General features: G+C 42.3%; 1 protein-coding gene and 1 long non-coding RNA gene across 9 annotated transcripts in view; one reads left to right on the top strand and one right to left on the bottom strand.

Annotated features, from left to right (window-relative positions):
• brip1 (BRCA1 interacting helicase 1) overlaps window positions 1-20,705 on the top strand; it is a 155,035-nt gene that overhangs the window by 78,397 nt on the left and 55,933 nt on the right. For 5 of the 6 annotated variants that reach the window (XM_061826745.1, XM_061826744.1, XM_061826743.1 and 2 more), the window contains 2 exons: window positions 9,830-9,984; window positions 15,854-16,031. In XM_061826745.1, the coding sequence (XP_061682729.1) occupies window positions 9,830-9,984; window positions 15,854-16,031 (333 nt within the window). The remainder of the gene's footprint in view (window positions 1-9,829; window positions 9,985-15,853; window positions 16,032-20,705) is intronic. The other variant, XM_061826741.1, reaches the window with a different exon arrangement.
• LOC133504484 (uncharacterized) overlaps window positions 1-20,705 on the bottom strand; it is a 61,083-nt gene that overhangs the window by 24,900 nt on the left and 15,478 nt on the right. The window lies entirely within an intron of this gene.

Raw genomic sequence — 20,705 nt, 5'->3', positions numbered from 1 at the left:
TTTATTGTTTTTATCCCATATTAAATGTTTTATCTCTTTGTTTTCAAAGGCCTTTAATCATGTCAAGCACATTGATTTGCCTCGTGTATGAAATGCGCTATACACATACAATTGCTTTGCTTTGTTTTGCTTAGATCAAAAAATACAGAAAATGGTGAGAAATAGCCATCTCCTTAATGTCAATTGATAGAATCTTTACATCCTTGGAGATGACGAGGTCTAAGATGTGACCTTGAGTGTGAATTGGACTCTTTATATGATGAGAGGTCAAATCTGTCTGGTATGGAAAAGAGTTTTTTGGATTTTATATCCATGTTGTCTACATGAATGTTGAAGTCTCCTGTAGCCAGTTGTAGTGCAAATAATTTACAGCAGTTCTGAAAAATCTTCCATAAGTTTTTCATTATCTTGGAGGTCTCTAAATTATAACAACAATCTTTGGGTCACTTTTAACTAAAAAAACACAGACATTCAAAGGAGCTAATAACACCCAGCATAATTTCTTTACACTGAAATAATGATTTAAAAATAGCAATACCACTGCCTTTTATTTATTCGACACTTGTTTATGCAATAACATTTGCTAGTTAACTCATTTAAAATGCTACTACAGCTTCTTTCTATCAACCACATGTCATTTAATAACAAAAAGTCCAGCTCATAGATTGTAATGATGTCATTATTAAACATTGATTTTTCCCAGTGACTTGACATTAAAATGAGCTAGTCTCGCAGAGAGAACTGGAGACAATGATTTGATAGATTCACTTTTTATCCTCGCTGAGCTTGAAGTTCTACTCTTTTATTCCATATCTCTTTGATCAACTCTCTGTTCCTGGTAATTCCAAGGATGAAAAATGCCTGATCTCCTTTAGGGTTTGAGTTATTCTGGAAAAGACCCTGCATATATCAGTCATATTCACAGATAAGATTCATTATGTGTGGAGGGAGGGGCCTTTTGCATCTCAGTGGGCAGTGGTTTCAGGCGAGGAGGGATGAGAGGACGATCTTGGCGTGGTGTGGCCTTGAGTCCAACATTGACAATTGTCTTCACCCTATCTGTCAGACCTAACTTTGCATTTAGGGTAGGTGAGAGTCAGTTTTGCGTCCACTAGGTTAGGAAGAGGTGTTTAAAAAAAAAAAAATATCCCAGAGTCCTGAACATTCAGACTCAGGTGATGTTCATTTCTTCTGATCATCCTCAAGATTGTTCGACACCTCTTTTGGAGTCCAGCTGTTTTTCATTATACTGATTGGACTTCCCCCTCCTCGAGCAGTCACCTTATCGTGATGGACAAGTTTGTGTGTACCGATGATCCTAGGAGCTAAATTGTCTGGGGCTTCATGCCTGATGATCTTCTTAACTGCTCTCACAATGTATTGTAGGGTTTGGTGGCCCTTCCCTTGCAGGCCCTGTACCACACGGTGATACTGTTGCACAGAATGCTATTGATCGTCCCTCTGTAACAGGAGATCATGATGGGGATGGGGCTCTTGCTCTTTTCTGTGTCTGCAGGAAGTAGAGCAGCTGTTGAGCCTTTTTAGCCAGTGCTGTGGTGTTAGTGCTCCAGGACAGGTCTTTAGAGATGTGTCCACCCAAGAATTATGCGCTGCTCAACTGCTGGCACTGATTGATTGAAGAGAACATTTCCCATGAGTGTGAAAGGTTGTTTGTTTATATGTGTCTTGTAATTGGCTGGTGATCAGTTCAGGGTCTACCCCACTTCTTGTCCAAAGATACCTGGGATAAGCTGCAGCACACCCGCGACCTTAATGAGGATAAGCGGAAAAGAAAATGGGTGGATGGATGTTGATGGTCTCCAAGATGTTGAGAAAAGAGATTCTCTGGTCTGATGAAACCAAGATAGAACTTTTGGGTCTTAATTCTCACCAGTATCTGTGAAGATAATCAGGCACTGCTCATCATCTGTCCATTACAGTCGTAACAGTGAAGCATGCTGGTGGCACCATCATGTTGTGGGGTGTTTTTAAACTACAAGGACAAGGCAACTGGTTGCAATCGAAGGAAAGATGAATGTATCCAACGACGGGAATATCCTTGAGGAAAACCTTCTGCAGAGTGCACCAGACCTGCTAAAGGTTCATCTTCTAGCAAGACAATAACCCTAAGCACACACCTTACAGGGTGGCTACAGAACACAGTGTGGCTGAAACTTTCCCCAGCAGAGGGGAGATGTCGATCTGTGTTTTCGTGCATAACCACTGACCTCTAAATTAGGTCGGTTTCAACGTAAGATAAACCAGTGATTTCCAATGTTTACGGAGCCAAGGCACATATTTTGCAATTGAAAAATCTCACAGCACTCCGAAAAACAAAAATTTCAGTGTATACATAATTAGAATGAAAATCAAAATAATCTTTATTCGCCAAGTATGTCAGAAACCTACAAGGCAATTTGTCTCCTGGGGTTAAACCCGCTAAGTCTGACATGTACATTACAATGGTCAATTTAGACATAAATGCATTGCGTTAACAGTCACGGACCAGTAAAGACTGGCTATGATGGAACTTTTAAAAAAAGATTTTTTGAGACAATTGGATGAAGGATGCAGTCCTGTAGCGTTTAGAGCAATTAGAGTGCGTCCTCCTTCTTTTTCTTTTGGCTTGACCCGTTAGGGATCACCACAGTGTGTCATCTTTTTCTATCTAAGCCTATCTCGTGTTTCCTCTTCTCTAACACCCACTGTTCTCATGTCCTCCCTCACAACATCCATCAACCTTTTCTTTAGTCTTCCTCTCGCTCTTTAGCCTGGCAGCTCCATCCTGAGCACCCTTCTACCAATATAATCACTCTCTTGCCTCTGGACATGTCCAAACCATCTAAGTCTACCCTCTCTCACCTTGTCTCCAAAACATCCAACTTTGGCTATCTCTCTATTGAGCTCATTTCTAATCCTATCCAACCTGCTCACTTCGAGTGAGAACCTCAACATCTTCATTTCTGATACCTCTAGTTCTCCTTCCTGTTATTTCTTCAGAGCCACAGTGTCTAATCCGTACATCATGGCAGGCCTCACCACTGTTTAATAAACTTCATCCTAGCGGAGACTCTTCTGTCACATAACACACCAGACACCTTCCACCAACTGTTCTATCCCGCTAGTACCCATTTCTTCAATTCCTTACCACACTCACCATTGCTTTGTATTGTTGACGCGAGGAGGTGCCTAACAGAGCGATAATCCAATACAAAGACCATTGTCCAATGGTCGACAAGACTAAGGAATATATGAAGTTTAATTAACTAGTCATGCAGTAATCTGGGAGAATGTCAATGAGTGTTACAGATATTCCTCGGTTGATTGTTTAAGTGGAGCAGATGCAACACAGGTTCGAGAGGCTAGTACTGGTCAACAACAGATGTACAGACAGTGCATTTTTGGTGAGACTGCTACAGTGAGTGGGATGGGTCATCAAAATCAGCTTTATCGGCAAGTATGTGACAAGACAAGGAATTTGTCTCCGGTGAATAGAGCCGCCCTAGTATAACAAAACACAGTAAAACAATAAACAGTCGACAGGGAACTTAAAAAAAGAAAAAACTCAGTTGTGCGAAGGATGCAGAGTCTTCTAGCGTTTACAGCAGTTAGAATGCTCTTTAGAGCAATAGTCTAGTGCAATGAGCATTGTGGAAAGAGTGTCAAGTCTTCAAAGCGTGTATGCAGTGAAAAGTGACTAGTCGTGCGATCCTCTGTCGTATAGAATACTAATACTGATTGGCCCAGCAGGGTGTGACAACAACTCAAGGCTGGAAACTGTCAGCATGCTGCAGTGGAATTGTAAGTTAACTGTTCAAGAATTTAGTAACTTAATTGCAAGAGGGAAGAAGCCCTTGGAATGCCTGCTCGGTTTAGTTTGCATTGATTGGGTACATCTAGCTCATAGAAGGAGCTGATAGCCACGATGTGGCGGATTTAATAGGATCCCGCCTGCTCTTGTCCTAGTTCGGGTGGCGTGCAAGTCCTCAAGGGTGTGTAGGGTGGTGCCGACCATCCATTCAGCAGCTTTGATTGTTCGTCGCGATTGAAGTTTGTCCTTTTTTGTGGCAGCCCCTAACCAGACTGTGATAGAAGTGCACAGTACTGACTGATGACTCCAGTGTAGAACTGTCGCGGCAGCGCTTGTGGCATGCCGTGCTTCCTCAGACGTTCCAAGACATTTATCCTTTTTTGGGGGTTTTGAGGGTGGAGTTGATATTTGTCTCCCGTTTCAGGTCCTGTGAGACTAATTCCCAAGAACGTTCAAGGGACATCATGACCACAAATGTCAAGGCAACATGCCTGTAGTCATTTAGACCAGGGATTGCTGGTTTCTTGGGGACCGGGGTGATGGTGGAGCATTTGAAGCAGGTTGGTACTTCACACAGTTCTCGAGACCAGTTGAAGATCTTTGTGAACACTGAAGCAAGTTGGTCTGCGCAGACTTTGAGACAGGAATGTTAAGCAAGGTCTTTGCCCCCCCCCCCCCCCCCCCGGTTTGTTAATCTTTTGTTGTTTGAAGACCCCCCCTCACGTCCAGTTCCTGGATGGTCAATGGAGGAGTCAGATGTTGAAGTGGTTGATGGTGTGGCTTGGTGATGGTGGTGGGTCAAAACACCCTTTTCAAATTGGCTATAAATGCTCTTCAAGTTGTTGGCTAGCCCACTATTGACATCTACTGGGAGGTATCTTTGCTTGTAATGAGTGATTGTAATGCGTGCCAGACTAATTTGGAGTCATTAGTGATAAGATTCCATCTTTCTTGCATAATCCCTTTTTGCAACGTTAATTTCTTTTGTCAGCTGGTTTGTAGTGTGATTGTACGGAGCCCTATCCCCGCTACGAAATGCGACCTTTTTAGCTTGGCGGAGTTGCCCAAGTCTGGCTCCACGGCTTGTTATTGAATGTGCAAAAGTTTTTCTTGGTACACACACCACCTCACAGAAGAATGTTGTAACAATATCTGTACTCATCTCGGCTGCTTTCAGAATTTTCAATGTACATGTTCTTTGTCACCGTCTCGCCTTTTCTTCTTTTCCCCCTTATCTTAAGTTTTTATTCCATAAAATATGACAAAATAATACTCTGACAATATACTGACAATAGCCAGCTCGATTTTTTTTCCTGGAGGTTTTTTTTTTTTTTTTTTTTTAAACAATTCTGTAGTGCAGGCCTTGATTGTGGTAAGTGTGTTGTGGTCATCCATGTAGCCTCTGACTGAAGGCAGGCTCACCCCAGGTCTTATTCGCTGCCCACCAGTCAACCAGCGAAAGGCCCGGAGGATGACCTCCATGGCCAAGGTGAATCACAGCGGGGAGATGGTACACCCAGCCATGATTCCCACTTCCAGGTGCTGCCATGCAGTGGTGTACCTGCTGTTCTAACACAGAGCTGGATATCCTTGAAGTTGGCTCTAACTAGGATTGTAAGCGCCACTGGGACCTTGAAATAGTCAAGCACTGTCCACAGAAGGTTATGTGGGACTGAGGCAAAGGAGTTTGATAGGTCCAGGAACACAATATGGAGGTCTCTTCCCTCTTTTTTGAGAACCTGGATCTGATGCCAGGATGACACTAGTGTGTTCTATTCATCTAGAGAAGTTAGGTATTCTTGCCTTCTGGATTGACGTTTCAATCATGTTGTTACCTCGCAGGTATTCTGCTTGCCTATGAGCAAGCATGCTGAAGAAAATTTTCCCTTGAACATTCAGAAGGCTGATCTCTCATTACTGTCCAATTTCTGATGAGTCCTTCTCCTTTGGGATAAGAATTCCTCCAGCTCTGTGCCAGGCAGTTGGTCTCTCCCTCTTCTGCCATACGACCCTCATCAGATTCCAGAGGAATTGCAGGACATATGGTGTGTTTTTGTAGAGCCTGTATGGAACCCCCCCCATTGAGACCAGGAGGTGATGCCACCCTTCCTCTATGCACAGTATGGATTTCCTCACCCCACTTGGGTGGACTGATGTCTAGCTCGTGTTCTGGTGTATCAATTGGTGGTATATCCAGTGGGAGCATAGCTTCTTCATGACAACGGTCATCTTTGCAGGAATTTTTCTGTTCTTTCAGGATGACTTTCGTCATTCAGAGACTTCTACTTTTCTTCTTTGCAAAAAGACTCTTTGTAAATCTGACTGGATCTTAATAGTGTGATCTCACGTGCTTTTTCCTTCTATGTTTTTCCAAAGGTTTTCAGCTCTCCTCGGTGCTGCCAGCCTACCCTTGAGTTCTTCCTCCAGGCGGTTTATGCCCTCAATCTCCTTCTCTGTGGCCTTACTCCACAACTTCTTCAGCTGCCTCCTCTCCTTGATCAGGCGATCTCTTTCTGCCTTCTGGACTTTTCAGGGCTAATTGGGGCAGCCTGTTTGCCTTCGACCAATCCAAATTATTCCACCCCATACGTAGAAATAAGATCACCCATCATTTCCAGCTTTTCTTTGTCCTGGTGCCTCTGATCCCTTCCAAAATCCATGTTGACCTTCTTCCACAAAGTCTTGTCGCAGGCCTTTGACTATTTGATCAATGGACTACACCCCTGGATTTTCCTCTGCGGTTGGTTGTAGTGTTGGATTGGGTCAAGGTTCCTCTCCTATCCTTGTTCCTTCACTCGGACAGGGGCGTTGATGTCCTGCAGACTGTGGTATGTGTCCTGCTGCTGAACTTATGCTGACTGACTCGACCTGCTTCTGAAAAAGTATCTGTCAGTGCAACTTACCCGCTGTCTCTTCTTTAGGCAGTGTTTTCTGCCCTGGTGAATCCATCAGGCCCAGTCACTGGTTCCCCAGATGATCAGATGTATTATGTAGGACTAGATGTTAATATCCCTCTATTCCTGCATATTTTGGCTCGGAAAAGGCTCTGTGGGATGTTCAATTAAGTGATGGCACCCTACGGGTTATCAAGTGGGCTTCCTTCCGTCATCTAGTGTTTCGCTGATAGACCCACGACACTCTCGAGATGGTTCAGCAGTGAATCCCAGCGTCCCAGGTTCACCCCCAAAGTGCCATCAATTTTCTGAAAGGGCCAATTGGGGTCTTTTCTCTTTATCCACACCCACTGGCCGGCCTTTTCCGCCGCCTTGGAGATCGCTGACTGCTTGCCGATGAGCCTTCCCCCGGACTCCCATTTCTCTGAGTAGCCTGGATGTTGAGGAGACTATAAACCCTCTGCAGAAAAATTGTTGTGAATTTATTTTTCATATCTATCACACACAAAGGTTTAAATCGAAACACAAAATGCAGTTTTCAAATGACAATTCAATTCATTAAGACAACCTAATCTGAACTTTTCTGACCCTCGAAGAAAAGGTAATTGCCCCCTGAACCTAATGAAAGGTTGTGCCACCTTTTAGCAGCAATAACTGAAATCAATCATTTTCGATAATCCGTGATGAATCTTTTGCATCGCCCTGGAGGAAATTTATCCCGATCTTTTTTTCTTTTTTTCACCTCCACCATAATGGAGGGTTTCTAGCATGAACTGCCCGTTTAAGGTCACACAGCAGCATCTGAATTGGATTTAAATCAGGACTTTAACTTGGCCACTCCAAAACCTTAATTTTGTTTCCTTTGAGCCATTAAGAGGTAAACTTGATTGTGTTTTTCGGATCGTTGTCCTGCTGCATGATCCAAGAGCACTTGAGTTTGAGGGAATTAACTGATGGCCCGTTGTTTTCCTTCAGGATTTTCTGATACACAGCAGAATTCATTGTTCCATCAATGAGAGCAGGTTGGCCTGACCCTGAGGCACTAAAGCAGCACCAGACCATCACACTTTTTCCATGCTTCACTGTTACAATAATGTTCTTTTTATTAAATGCTGTGCCATTTGACACCCGATGTAACCCGATCATTTGAGTTTTCACATCGTGAAGAGTTTATATATATACAGTGCCTTGTGAAACCCCCTTGAACTTTTTAACCCTACGCCACATTTCAGGCTTCAAACATTAAGATATGACATTTTCGTTTCTTCTCAAGAATCAACAAGTGGGACACAATTGTGAAGTGGAACAAAATTTATTGGATATTTTAAACTTTTTGTCCAAAAACTGAAAAATGGAGCATCCAATATTATTCGCCCCCTTTACTTTCAGTTCAGCAACCTCAGTCCAAAAGTTCAGAGAGTATCTTAGTGATCCAATGTTGACAGATGATGATAAATAGAATTAATCTGTGTAATCAAGTCTCCGTATAAATGCAAACATCTCAAGGAGCACTGTGCAAGCAGTCATATTGAAATGGAAGGAGTATTAGACCACTGCAAATCTACCAACACCCGGCTGCCCCGCTAAATTTTCACCTCGAACAAGCAGAAGACTGATCAGATAATCAGTTGTACACTGCACAAATCTGCCCGTTATGGAAGAGTGGCAAGAAGAAATCAATTTCCAAAAGATATCCATAAAATGTCTCTTTTAAAGTTTGCTACAAGCCACCTGGGAGACACACCAAACATGTGGAAGAAGATGCTCTGGTCAGATGAAACCAAAATCAAACTTTTTGGCCACAATGCAAAACGATATGTTTGGCGTCAAAGCAACACAGCTCATCACCCTGAACACACCACCCCCATTGTCAAACATGGTGGTGGCAGCCTCGGGGTCGGGGCCTGGGCCTGCTTTTCTTCAGCAGGGACAGGGAAGATGGTTAAAACTGATGGGAAGGTGAATGGGGCCAAATACAGGACCATTCTGGAAGAAAACCTGTTGGAGTCCGTGAAAGATCTGAGACTGGGACGGAGATTTATCTTCCAACAGGACAATGATCCAAAACATAAAGCCAAATCTACAATGAAATGGTTAACAAATAAACGTATCGAGGTATTAAAATGGCCAAGTCAAAGTCCAGACCTGAATCCAATTGAGAATCTGTGGACAGAGCTGAAGACTGCTGTCCACAAACGCTCTCCTTCCAAGCTCACTGAGCTTAAGCTGTTTTGCTAGGAAGAATGGGCAAAAATTTCAGTCTTTCGATGTGCAAAACAGATAGACATACCCCAAGCAACTTGTAACTGTAATTGCAGCAAAAGGTGCTGTTACAAAGTATTAATGCAAGAGGGCCGAATAATATTGCACTTCCCACTTTTCAGGTTTTTATTTGTTAAAGAAGTTAAAAATATCCAATAAATATTGTTCCAGTTCATGATTGTGTCCCACTTGTTGTTGATTCTTGACAAAAAAATTAAATTTTTATGTTTGAAGCCTGAAATGTGGCGAAAGGTTGAAAAGTTCAAGGGGGCCGAATACTTCCACAAGGCTGTGTGTGCGTGTGCGCGCGCGTGTGTCTGTGTGCGTGAGTGTTGGTGTGTGTGCTTGTGTCTATATAAATCTGTATTTTTTTTTTTTTCCAAGACTGGGCAACTGTAAACATGTTTTTTTTTTTTATTTGCCGCAATCAGATGAAGGTTCCTTGCCCTTCACTATCTCTGCTTGGCTTAGAAAGCACGATGGGTTTTATGTGTCCTTTAACGTCGAGAGTTTTTTTTTTTTTTATTTACGACTGGGCACCTGTACACACACTTTATTTATTTATTTTTTTTTCCTTCCCCCACCTTAAGTACTCATACGGGCGGGCGCCTGGCAGTCTGGTACTTAGGGCGGTTGACAATGTTCTACAGTCCTTTACCCAATCGGCATGCAGCACATTATATGGAGTTTCCTTTAGAGAATCAGGATACAGATCACAATGCACAATAATACCCTGAATAAACGACACAAAAAAAGCCTGATACACGGTAAACAAATCACACACACACGCACACACTCAAATCTGTGGAATTGAAAAATCACATTGGTCACAATATTGCGATTAATTTGTCTCACACTGTAGCAGAATATTGCTGGAGTGCTAGAAAAGGAGGAGATTGTGGGATTACAAAATGGGAAAGAAGAAATTATGGCGGTCCCAACCATCAGTTCATCAACATCCAGTATCCTGAAAGGCCTCTTCATGATTCTAGACTTCCTCTACAGAGACAACTGCAGGTTTGAAAATGTTTAAAACCTAAAACTGTATTATTGTATTTTAATTAATGTAATATTTTTCATGTTTTCACATGCTTTGTTGAGTAATCATTCAAAAGCAATGCCTTTTTCATATACAATGGTACCTCTTCTTACGAAATAATCCGTTCCAGAAGTCGTTTTGAAACATCAAACCTTCTTAAGTAGAAACGCATTTTACATGTAACTATTCTCATTCGCTCCAAAATTTAAGGCTCTTAGATGCACCTTATAGTGCAGAAAATACGGTAAGTACGGCATCTAGGAAAGGAACTTTGATGGACAGCTAGTGGTGGACTTTGCGAAAAGGATGGAAATGGCAGTAGTTTACACTTTTTTTCCCAAAAGAGGCAAGAACAAAGCGTGACCTACAACAGCGGAGATAGAAGCATGCAGGTGGATTATGTTTTGTGCAGACCATGTAATCTGAAGGAGGTAACTGACTACAAGGTAGTGGTATGGGAGAGTGTAGCTCGACAGCAAAGGATGGTGGTATGTAGGATGACTGGTGCTGGGTAGGAAGATTAAGAAGACAAAGGTAGCGCTGGGAACCATGTGGTGAAAGCTGAGAAAGGAAGAATGTGTATGGCCTTTTGGAAAGAGGTGAGACAGGCTCTCGGTGAACAGGAGGAGCTCCCAGAAGGGTGCACTACTGCAGCCGAGATAATCAGAAAGACAGGCAGGAGAGTACTTGGGGTGTCTTCTGCTAGGAAAGGGGAGGAGGAGACTTGGTGGTGGAACCCCAAAATACAGGAAATCAAACAAGGAAAAAGATTAGTGAAGTGGGACACTGAGATTACTGAAGAGAGGTGAAAGGAATACATTGAGATGCGACGTAGGGAAAAGGTAGCGGTGGCGAAGGGTAAACAAGAGGCATATGAGGACATGTACACCAGGGTGAGCACGAAAGCGGAAGAAAAGGATCTCTACAGATTGGACAGACAGTGGGATAGAGATGGGAAGATGTGCAGCAGGTAAGGGTGATGTGATCAAGGATTGAGATGGAAATGAGTTGACTGGTGTCAGTTGTGTGCTAAATAGATGGAAAGAATACTTTAAGAAGCTGATGAACGAAGAAAATGAGAGAGAAGGAATCGTTGAAAAGGCAAGTGTGAAGGACCAGGACGTGGCAATTATTAGTAAGAGGGAGGTTAAGCACTATAGAGGATGACATACCTGTGGGGACATGGAACCAATTTGGAGAGGTGGCTGTGGAGTTTTTGACCAAGAAGATGCATGAAGAATGGAGGAAAAGTGTGCTAGTTCTCATTTTTATGAACAAAGGTGATGTTCAGAGCTGTGGGAACGATAGAGGAATACATTTGATGAGCCACACAATGAAGTTATGGGACAGAGCAGTGGAGGCTAGACTCAGGACAGAAGTAAGTATCTGCGAGCAGCAGTATGGTTTCATGCGTAGAAAGAGTACCACAGATGCATTGTTTGCCTTGAGGGTGCTAGTGAAGAAGTACAAAGAAGTCCAGAAAGAGCTACATTGTGTCTGTGTGGATTTAGAGAAAGCCTATGACAGAGTACCAAGAGAGAAACTGTGGTACTTCAAGCGTAAATCTGGTGTGGCAGAGAAATACGAAAATCACCGGACATGTATGATGGCAGCAGAACAGTGGCGAGGTGTGCAGTCGTTGTGACAGAAGAATTTAAGGTGGAGGTGGATCAGCTCGGAGCCCCTTCCTGTTTGCTGTGGTAACGGATCGGCTGACAGAAGAGGTTAGAGAGGAATCCCCTTGTACCATGATATTCACAGATGACATTGTGATGTGATCTTCAGTGAAAGCAGGGAGGAGGTGAATGAACATTTAGAAAGATGGAGGGATCCCCTGCAAAGCAGAGGAATGAAAATTAGCCAAAGTAAAACTGTGTGCGTGAATGAAACGGGTGGAGGGGGGACAGTGAGGCGATAGAGCTCGTGCATCTACGTCATCAAATCCTGTCACTGGCTGGAAGCGCCGGTCAAACAAACTTCAATGCTAAGACGGTTGGAGACGACACAAAAATACATCTTATAGCACGACGGCCAGAGTTTTTTCTGATACCGTTAAACATTTAGAAGGTGATGATAAACGAAGGTCCGTGGAAAAATGAGAGACACTTGGCATTGAGGACTCGTATTTAATGCCGAAGTCGATCGTTTTGGCGATAAGAAATTGGACTACTAACCCGCTTATGCTTTTCTTGGACAACTGGTTATACATGTATATCTGGTGAGTAAGTAAGATTTCCACGGAAGAGTTTGAAAGCGTAGAACAGTCTGGTTACATACAAATACTTCATTGTTGGATCCGTTCTCAATCAAGAATAAATCCCACATAGTGATGGAGCCACTCAGATTTTTCAATACAAATACCAATATTTAAATAAATAACCCCTGGTTTTACACAAACTCGCTTTTATCAATGATGATTGGGGGGAGAAAAAAAGCGAGTCAGCTCCTCCATACATGAAGCTTGTTGCGGCCACATGTTAAACTTTGGTAAACTTCTCCGTGACAGACGTGTTTTTTTTTTTTTTTTTAAATTATATACATTGTTGTCAAATGAGTCCATATTTAAAAAAAAGAAAAACCACTGGGATAGGCATCAGCCCCTGTACACGGAACCGCGTTGCGGCCACACGTTGAACTTTGGTAAACTTGTGTGATCGAGGGTTTATTTTCTTTTTTGAAAATACGCATTGGATTCATTTGAGAACAATGCATATTTGGGAAAAAAAAAAAAAGTATTTCGGGAGAGGTTTACCAAAGATTAACGTGTGGCCGCAACACGCTTTGTCCACGTTGGAGACGACTCAATCTTTTTTTAATGCATTGTTCTCAAACGAGGCAACTTGCCATTATAAATGCTTCTTGGGAATTTGAGATTGAGAAGAATAATTCTTGAAGTGACATGATCGCTACACAGCCGTATTTGTTTGGGCACCATCCATCACGTTGAATTGCTGAAATCCTTTGATCTTTTCTTGCCTTTTCAGTTGGTATTCCATAGAATGATCACTTTGAATATCTGTCTCATTTGTTGTAACAACCAACAGCACAGCAAGTCTCGGGCATTGTGAATATTCTGCTCCGGTTCAATGTCCCCAACACTGCAGGCCTCAATGTAAGGCCTGCTGCTGGTAACCTGTTTGTGGGTTCCGTGTAAATTTGTGATCGTAACCTGTAGGTTACGATTGTTCTCTAAAATACAATGCAGTTGACTCCATTCTTTTTCTGCAATTCAATCAGGTATTTGTAATCGGACATTGAATTCTCACACATGACCACATCTAAAGCTCTAGTCATATGATTCCTATAGTGGGTCTTGCTTGCTTTATCAAACATCTATTGAATGAAGTTCTGTTTGCAAAAACCATGTGGTTGTGTGGGGCCAGTGCTTGCTGTCACAGTACAGTTGGAATCTCCGTTTCTCGGTTGGTCACTTGATGAGGACCCTTGATGACCATTTTCAGGAGAGGGTTGTGTAAACTTTTTTTTGCCCAATCATGGATGGAACCTGACTGTACATGTCTTGTTACATTGCTCTCGTGAATATACTTGACACCATCTACATGGGTCAAAATTCCCTTCAGAACCTACAAATGGAAAAAATAATTTCCTGCTTATTTTTAACAAATTATATGTACTCAATGAATTATGACATCCATTTTCATTAAACTGAAATTAGATCTCACAAATATCATTGTTATATAAATAATCCCTCAAATGTCAATGCAGTAAAAAGAAACAGAAAACCATCAAATTGATTGGAAAGTTACGAAACTATTAAAATTATATCATTAAATCAATACACTTATACTGAGAAATATTCAGTGAACATACATTGGGCTTTCAGTCAGGCAGCAATTATTGATTCTTGAATAAATTCTATCTACTTAAAATCAAGCTGGCGGAAGGTGTCTGGTGTGTTATGTGACAGTCTCCTCGGATAAAGGGCAAAGTTTATATAACAGTGGTGAGGTCGGCCATGATGTACGAATTAGAGACGGTGGCACTGAAGATACAACAGGAAGCAGAGGTGAAGGTGGAAGAAATGAAGATGTTGAGGTTCTCGCAAGGAGTGAGCAGATTGGATAGGATTAGAAATTAGAGGGACAGCCGAAGTTGGATGTTTTGGAGACAAGGTTTCAGAGAGCAAACTTATATGGTTCAGACATGTCCAGAGGTGAGAGAGTGAGTATATTTGTAGAAGGGTGCTGAGGATGGAGCTGCCAGGCAAACGAGCGAGAGGAAGAGTTTAGGAGTCCAAAGGGAGTCTGTAGCCAGGGATCGGATCGCCAAGGTCCCTTTCTTTGGTCACCGCCCAGCTCAGACTACACATGACCCCTATACCCCCTCCCACAGGTGTTAAGAAATTAGGAAGCGGGACCCACATTACCCTTTCGAGCTGTTCCCGGCCAAGCCCCATGGCTGCAGGCCCGGCCACCAGGCACTCCCGTTCGAGCACCACATTCAGGCCTGGCTCCAGAGGGGGACCCTGGTGACCGGCGTCTGGGCAAGTGAAACCTGGATCCAATGTTTTTATTTGTCACGGGGGTTTTATGGAGTTGTACTTTGTCTGGTCCCTCACCTCAGACCTTTTTGCCGTGGGTAACCCTACCCATAGGTGTGAAGCCCAGACAATTTAGTTCCTTAGATCACAAACCCCTGCACCAAAATTAGGTGACGGCTCAAGGATCAAAACTTTAACATTTCGCACTAAAATTTACTTTTAAAAGGGTCAGTATGGATGGATACGCACAAACACGAGGTTCAAATGTTCATGTGTAGCTCATGATTCAATTATTCTTGCAATAAACTATTTTCCTGTCAAATTTTCCTTTTTTGTTGTTATATAGTTGGAAAGCATTTAAATATTTGTCACAAAAGAAAACAAGTGAACGTTCTGCTTGTCATGCATCCTTTCACAAAAAGCGCAAATGCCAAAATAGTGCTAAAGTGTGCTTATCCCCGACAATCACCACCACTTAATCTTATTATTCTTTATTTTGTACCACGAGGGTGACTCTTGCCTTCCGTTTGATGACATGCCTTGTTGTCACTGAGTTGAGCATGTAAGTGGTATGTATCTGAGTTTTTGAAATGGAATTATTTTTCATGCATCCTACAATGTGTCCTTTGGTTTCTCTGGAGGATAATATTCGCAAATGAATGTATAATGATGGAAATATGTATACAATTTCATCTATGGACAGTACATTTCTCATTCAAATGAATGTCAGCGATTTAAAAATATATATGCACAAGTACACTTTACTACATTGTGGGCATTTTTTTATTAGGTCATACACTTAAATTTATGGGGCTAATTATTACTGACACATTCCATCTGTTTTCTGTTCTATCTTTTCACTTATGACCTTTGACCTTTTCTGGCCCCAATTCCCAGAACTATTATGGGTAGACTAAAGGCGAAGATGCATGTAAATAGTGTAACTAATTAATAATTGAAAGCACTGTGCCTGACTTGTTAACACATCTACCTCAGAGTTTTGAGGACCTGCGTTCAAATCCCGCCTTACCCGTGTAGCGTTTGCATGTTCTCCCCAGCCCTGTGTGCTATTCTCTTGGTACTCTGGTTTCCTCCCATATTCCAAAAGCATGCACATTAGCTTGATTGACAATTTTAAATTGCCTGTAGGTGTGAATGCAAATATTTTTGGGGATGGCTTTTTTTGTATATTTCTGCCCTGCAAATAGCTAGCGACCAGTTCAGGGTGTACCTGGCCACACGCCCAAGGATGGCTGAGATAGACTCCAGCATGCCTGTGGCCCTAGTGATGATAAGGAGTTTGGAAAATGAATGAATAATTTATAATAGTGTCCGTGTTTCTGTAGGTATTCTGGAGATTACAGAGTTGCACTTCAGAAGACATATTCTTGGATGAGCAAATTCCCTGATAGCATGAAGGCTACACAGGGCTTCAAGGCTAAACCAGGGCACATACAACACCAAAGGACCAGCGTAAGGACTGGATCTCTGACATTGAGTTTCTGGTGTCTCAATCCTGCTGTGGTGAGATTGAATCTTTGCTCACTTTGTAGTTTGCTACAGGGATAAAGTATATCCTAAGTTTACACACCCTTGTTCAAATGTTGTTTTTTTGTGCATCTCAACGTTTTTCATTAATCTCCCCTTGAGTCTTTACTAATCAATCAAAAAAAATTAATATTTTAAGTAAAACTCAACTGAATTAATGTGCAGTCCATTGACCATATACCATGGGTCGGGAACCGATGGCTCGCGAGCCATACCTGCCTCTTTTGGTGGTTGCATATGGCTCACAGAGCCCTCATAACGACATACTGTCCATTAGATTGCTGTCGTGCTGGCAACACAAATGATGCAGAAAGTTTGTCCTCGTGGGGTTGCCACAGTTTGGTGTAGTAGTCGATAAGCACAGGTGCAGAAGGGTTGAACGCCGATCGTGTCGGAACAACTAATTATGAAAATGCTTTTGACAAAGGTCGGTTAAAGAAAAAAAAGATTAGTACCCAAGTTTTCAACAAGAATGGACAGCCTTGAGAGAGAGAGAGAGAAGAGAGAGAGAGAGAGAGAGAGAGAGAGAGAGAGAGAGAGAGAGAGAGAGAGAGAGAGGAGATAGAGAGAGAGAGAGAGAGATAGAGAGAGAGAGAGAGAGAGAGAGAGAGAGAGAGATCTCTCTCTAGAGAGAGAGAGAGATCTCTCTCTAGAGAGAGAGAGAGATCTCTCTCTAGAGAGAGAGAGAGAGATTTGTTGTTTGTCTAAATTCACAGATGGGGAGTATGCCAAAGCATTCGTACTTGATGTTGCCAGTAAACATTTTGACAACTTCGCATAAAGACAAGATAATCAAATGAATAAAAGACGTGCCTTTGTTGGCAAGAACTGTTCACCATCGTACCATCATGATGGCAAATCAAATTGTATCATGTTCACGATTAACGGATGGAAATCACAACGCCTACATGAAGCTTAATCTAACAACGTATGAAAAAGCAAAACCAGGCAGTACAAGAAGTCACATTCATGGTAAGAAGTACTTTTGTCATCATTGGTTAGGAACAGTGTAACAATGTTATTTAAAATAATTCAGACGTATTGTACTGTAAAAGTGTTGGTCTTACATAAATGCGCAAATACATTTGTACTCAGTTTTTAAAATACTGTATGGTTATTTTGAAATTACTTTTAAAATATTTGGGCTTTATGGCTCTGCTGAACAGGTTACCGACCCCTGCCATGTACAGTGAAGAAACTAAGTAACTAAGTATTTGAACACCCTGCTATATTGCATGTTCTCCCAAATCATGGAGGGGTCTGAGCTTTTCATCGTAGGTGCATATCTGCTGTGAGAGAGAGAATCAAGAAAGAAAAATCCAGAAATCACAATGTATGATTTTTTTTTTTTTTTTTTTTCATGATTTGTGTGCTACAGCTGCAAATAGGTATTTGAACACCTGTCTATCAGTTAGAACTCTGACCCTCAAAGACCTGTTAGTCCGCCTTTAAAAATCCACCTCCACTCCATGTATTATCTTGAATCAGTGCACTAAACATCAATCGTCGACTCAACCTTAAACTACTAGTAAGGGCCAATGTGGCTTGAATCCCCTCCATCCATGTTTCCTTTAAATCGCCATCCTTTATATTTTTAACTCAGTATGTGATTTCTGTACCTTAAGTGCTGACTGTGTTTATTGTGATTGCTTTCATTTGATCTTAACTTTAACATAGAGTAGGTAGTATGTAAATTGTGTATCTTTGGTGCTAACTTTGTCTATCTGGTTGCTTCTTTTTGATTGTCTGCAGCCCATTGGGCAGCACATTATTGTGCTACCTGTCGGCCAGTCCCAAGCCCGGATAAATGCAGAGGGTTGCGTCAAGAAGGGCATCTGGCGTAAAACTGTGCCAAACATATATGAGCGTTCATCATACGAATTCTACAACAGTTAGGTCATGGCCCGGGCTTCCTACACCCCAACCCAGAAATGTTATTCTACAAGGCGTCGGTAGAAATTCACATAATGTTGGTCGAAGACAAAAAAGAGGAGGAAAGCGGCTTAATCAGAAGAAGAAGAGGAATGCACAAAACCTACAGCTGTATGTAGGGACTTTGAATGTTGGGACTATGACAGGAAAAGATCAGGAGTTAGTTGACATGATGATTAGGAGAAAGGTTGATGTATTGGGCATCCAAGAGAGCAAGTGGAAAGGGAGTAAGGCTAAGAGTTTAGGTTCACGGTTTAAATTATTTTATCATGGAGTAGATGGGGAAGAGAAATGGAGTAGGGGTTATTTTAAAAGAAGAGCTGGCGAAGAATGTCTTGGAGGTGAAAAGAGTATCAGATCGCAGGCATGAGGATTTCGGCAAGTATGGGAACCGATCTTTCGGTTCTGTTGTTTGTCCCTGGAAACGTTGGGAAACGATTTTAGGGTTAGGGTTAGGGTTTTTCACCAACTTATTCAATAGAATACTACCAGGAGAGAAGATGCCAGAAGAATGGAGGAAAAGTGTCCTCGTCGCCATTTTCAAGAACAAAGGCTATGTTCAGAACTGTGGAAACTACAGAGGAATAAAGATGATGAGCCACACAATGAAGTTATGGGAAAGAGTAGTGGAGGTTATACTCAGGACAGAGTATCTGTGAGCAAAAGTATGGTTTCATGCTTAGAAAGAGTACCACAGATGCACCTTTTCCCTTGAGGATGCTCCTGGAAAAGTACAGAGAAGGTCAGAAGGAGCTATATTGTATTTTTGTAGACCTTGAGAAAGCCTATGACAGAGTACCAAGAGAGGAACTATAATACTGCATGCGCAAGTCTGGTATGGCGGAGAAATATGTTGGAATAGTACAGGACATGTATGAGGATATGATCTTGTAATCTGCAGTGAAAGCAGGGAACAGGGGGAGGAACAGTTAGCAAGATGGAGGTATGCAGTGGAAAGAAGAGGATTGAAGATTAGCCGTAGTAAAACAGAATATATGTGCGTGAATGAGAGAAGGAAGAGTGAAGCTCCAAGTGAAGATATAGTGAAGGTGGACGACTTCAAATTCTTGGGGTCTACAATTCAGAGCAATGGAGAGAGTGGTAAGGAAGTGAAGAAACTGGTCCAAGCGGGGTGGAACATTTGGCGGAATGTGTTCTTTGTGACAGAAGAATACCCGCCAGGATGAAGGGCAAAATGTATTAAACGGTGGTGAGGTGATGTACACATTAGAGACGGTGACCCTGAAGAAACAATAGGAAGCGGTACTTGAGGTAGCAGAAATGAAGATGTTGGGGTTCTCGCTTGGTGTGAACAGGTTGGATAACATGAGAAATGAGCTCACTAGAGGGACAGCCAAAGTTGAATGTTTTGGAAACAAGGTGAGACTTCGACGGTTTGGACATATTCAGAAGCAAGAGAGTGAGTGTGTTGGTAGAATGGTGCTGAGGATGGAGCTGCCAGGCAAAAGAGCGAGAGGAAGACCAAAGAAAAGGTTGATTGATGTTGTGAGGGACGGCATGAGGACAGTGGGTGTTCGAGAGGAGGATGCGCGAGATAGGGTTAAATGGAAAAAGATGACACGCTGTGGCGACCCCTAACAGGACAACCCGAAAGAAAAAGAACTTGATTATCCTCAACACCCATTTAAGGTTTGTCATTTGGCACCTTGGGAAGAAATTGCCCACCCCTGATTTGCAGTATGGGACTTGGCGATTTGCTTAACTGACGCCACTGAATAGAGCTGTATTTTTCAATGAGTGTTCCATGGCCCACTTGTGTGATGAGAGATTGTCCTGCGTGCAATTGGAAATTTGCCATTTGACGAGAAACAAAAAACACGTTATTACTACAAATAAATGAGTTATTGGTCCTACGTTGCAGTAGCAGCCAGTGTAAAGTCGGGGTTGAACGATTTCAGATTTTGTCTTGACGCTAAAATGATGATTGTCGAGTCGACATCCGCTGATTGACATTTTTCTCAACTCGCACACCAATGTAAAACAAAAAAATAGCCTTCTCACACACTGAGGTCTTTGCTGAAGATAAGAAAAAACACTGAATTAAAGGTGAAACAATTTATTAGCATCGTCGCCTCAAACTTTTGTGGAACACACAACTGTGAATCTACTGAAGCAGCACAATGCAACAATTTGTGTGGCAGGGATGAGAATATTCCGCCGATGGGCAGATTTCCAAATTTTTCAGACCAAAATGACCATTCTCGAGATCAGTGCAAATCCGTTGAAAAAAAATTTCAGGGGGGTAGGGGTAGGGTATCGTGCGGCTGCCTCTAGGTGGTGGGCTCCGAGCTGCAAGTTCAGATTAGTGCTAGCACAAGCACGACTATCATAGGCCGTTCTAACTTGCTCGGTAGTGTAAATATTTGCATTTTGCGACATAAACATGAAAACTCGTTTGCGGCAGATTACTCGATTGGACGACAGAGTTATACAGTATAACGATCCAATCGTGTTAGTGGTTAATCGAGTTTCACCATTGCCATATACATGTGTTCTCGGTTCTCGGAAATTGGACTGTAACTTGTTACTTAGCCAAGTGATAGCGCGAACTGAGCGACGGTGTGTTCATAGTTTTACGATGGCGAAAGTGTTAGAAAAAAAAAAGGATGAAGATCAAGCGAGGGCAATTGACAAGGATGCTGGAATCAAAAACTGTTTCACACGGGCATGGCTTGATAAAAGTGTAACCGTGCAGAT

This window comes from Syngnathoides biaculeatus, chromosome 8, assembly GCF_019802595.1.
Source record: "Syngnathoides biaculeatus isolate LvHL_M chromosome 8, ASM1980259v1, whole genome shotgun sequence".
Lineage (NCBI taxonomy): Eukaryota > Metazoa > Chordata > Actinopteri > Syngnathiformes > Syngnathidae > Syngnathoides > Syngnathoides biaculeatus.
Note: the sequence above shows the minus strand (reverse complement) of the source record. Positions and strands in the feature narration are given on the sequence as shown.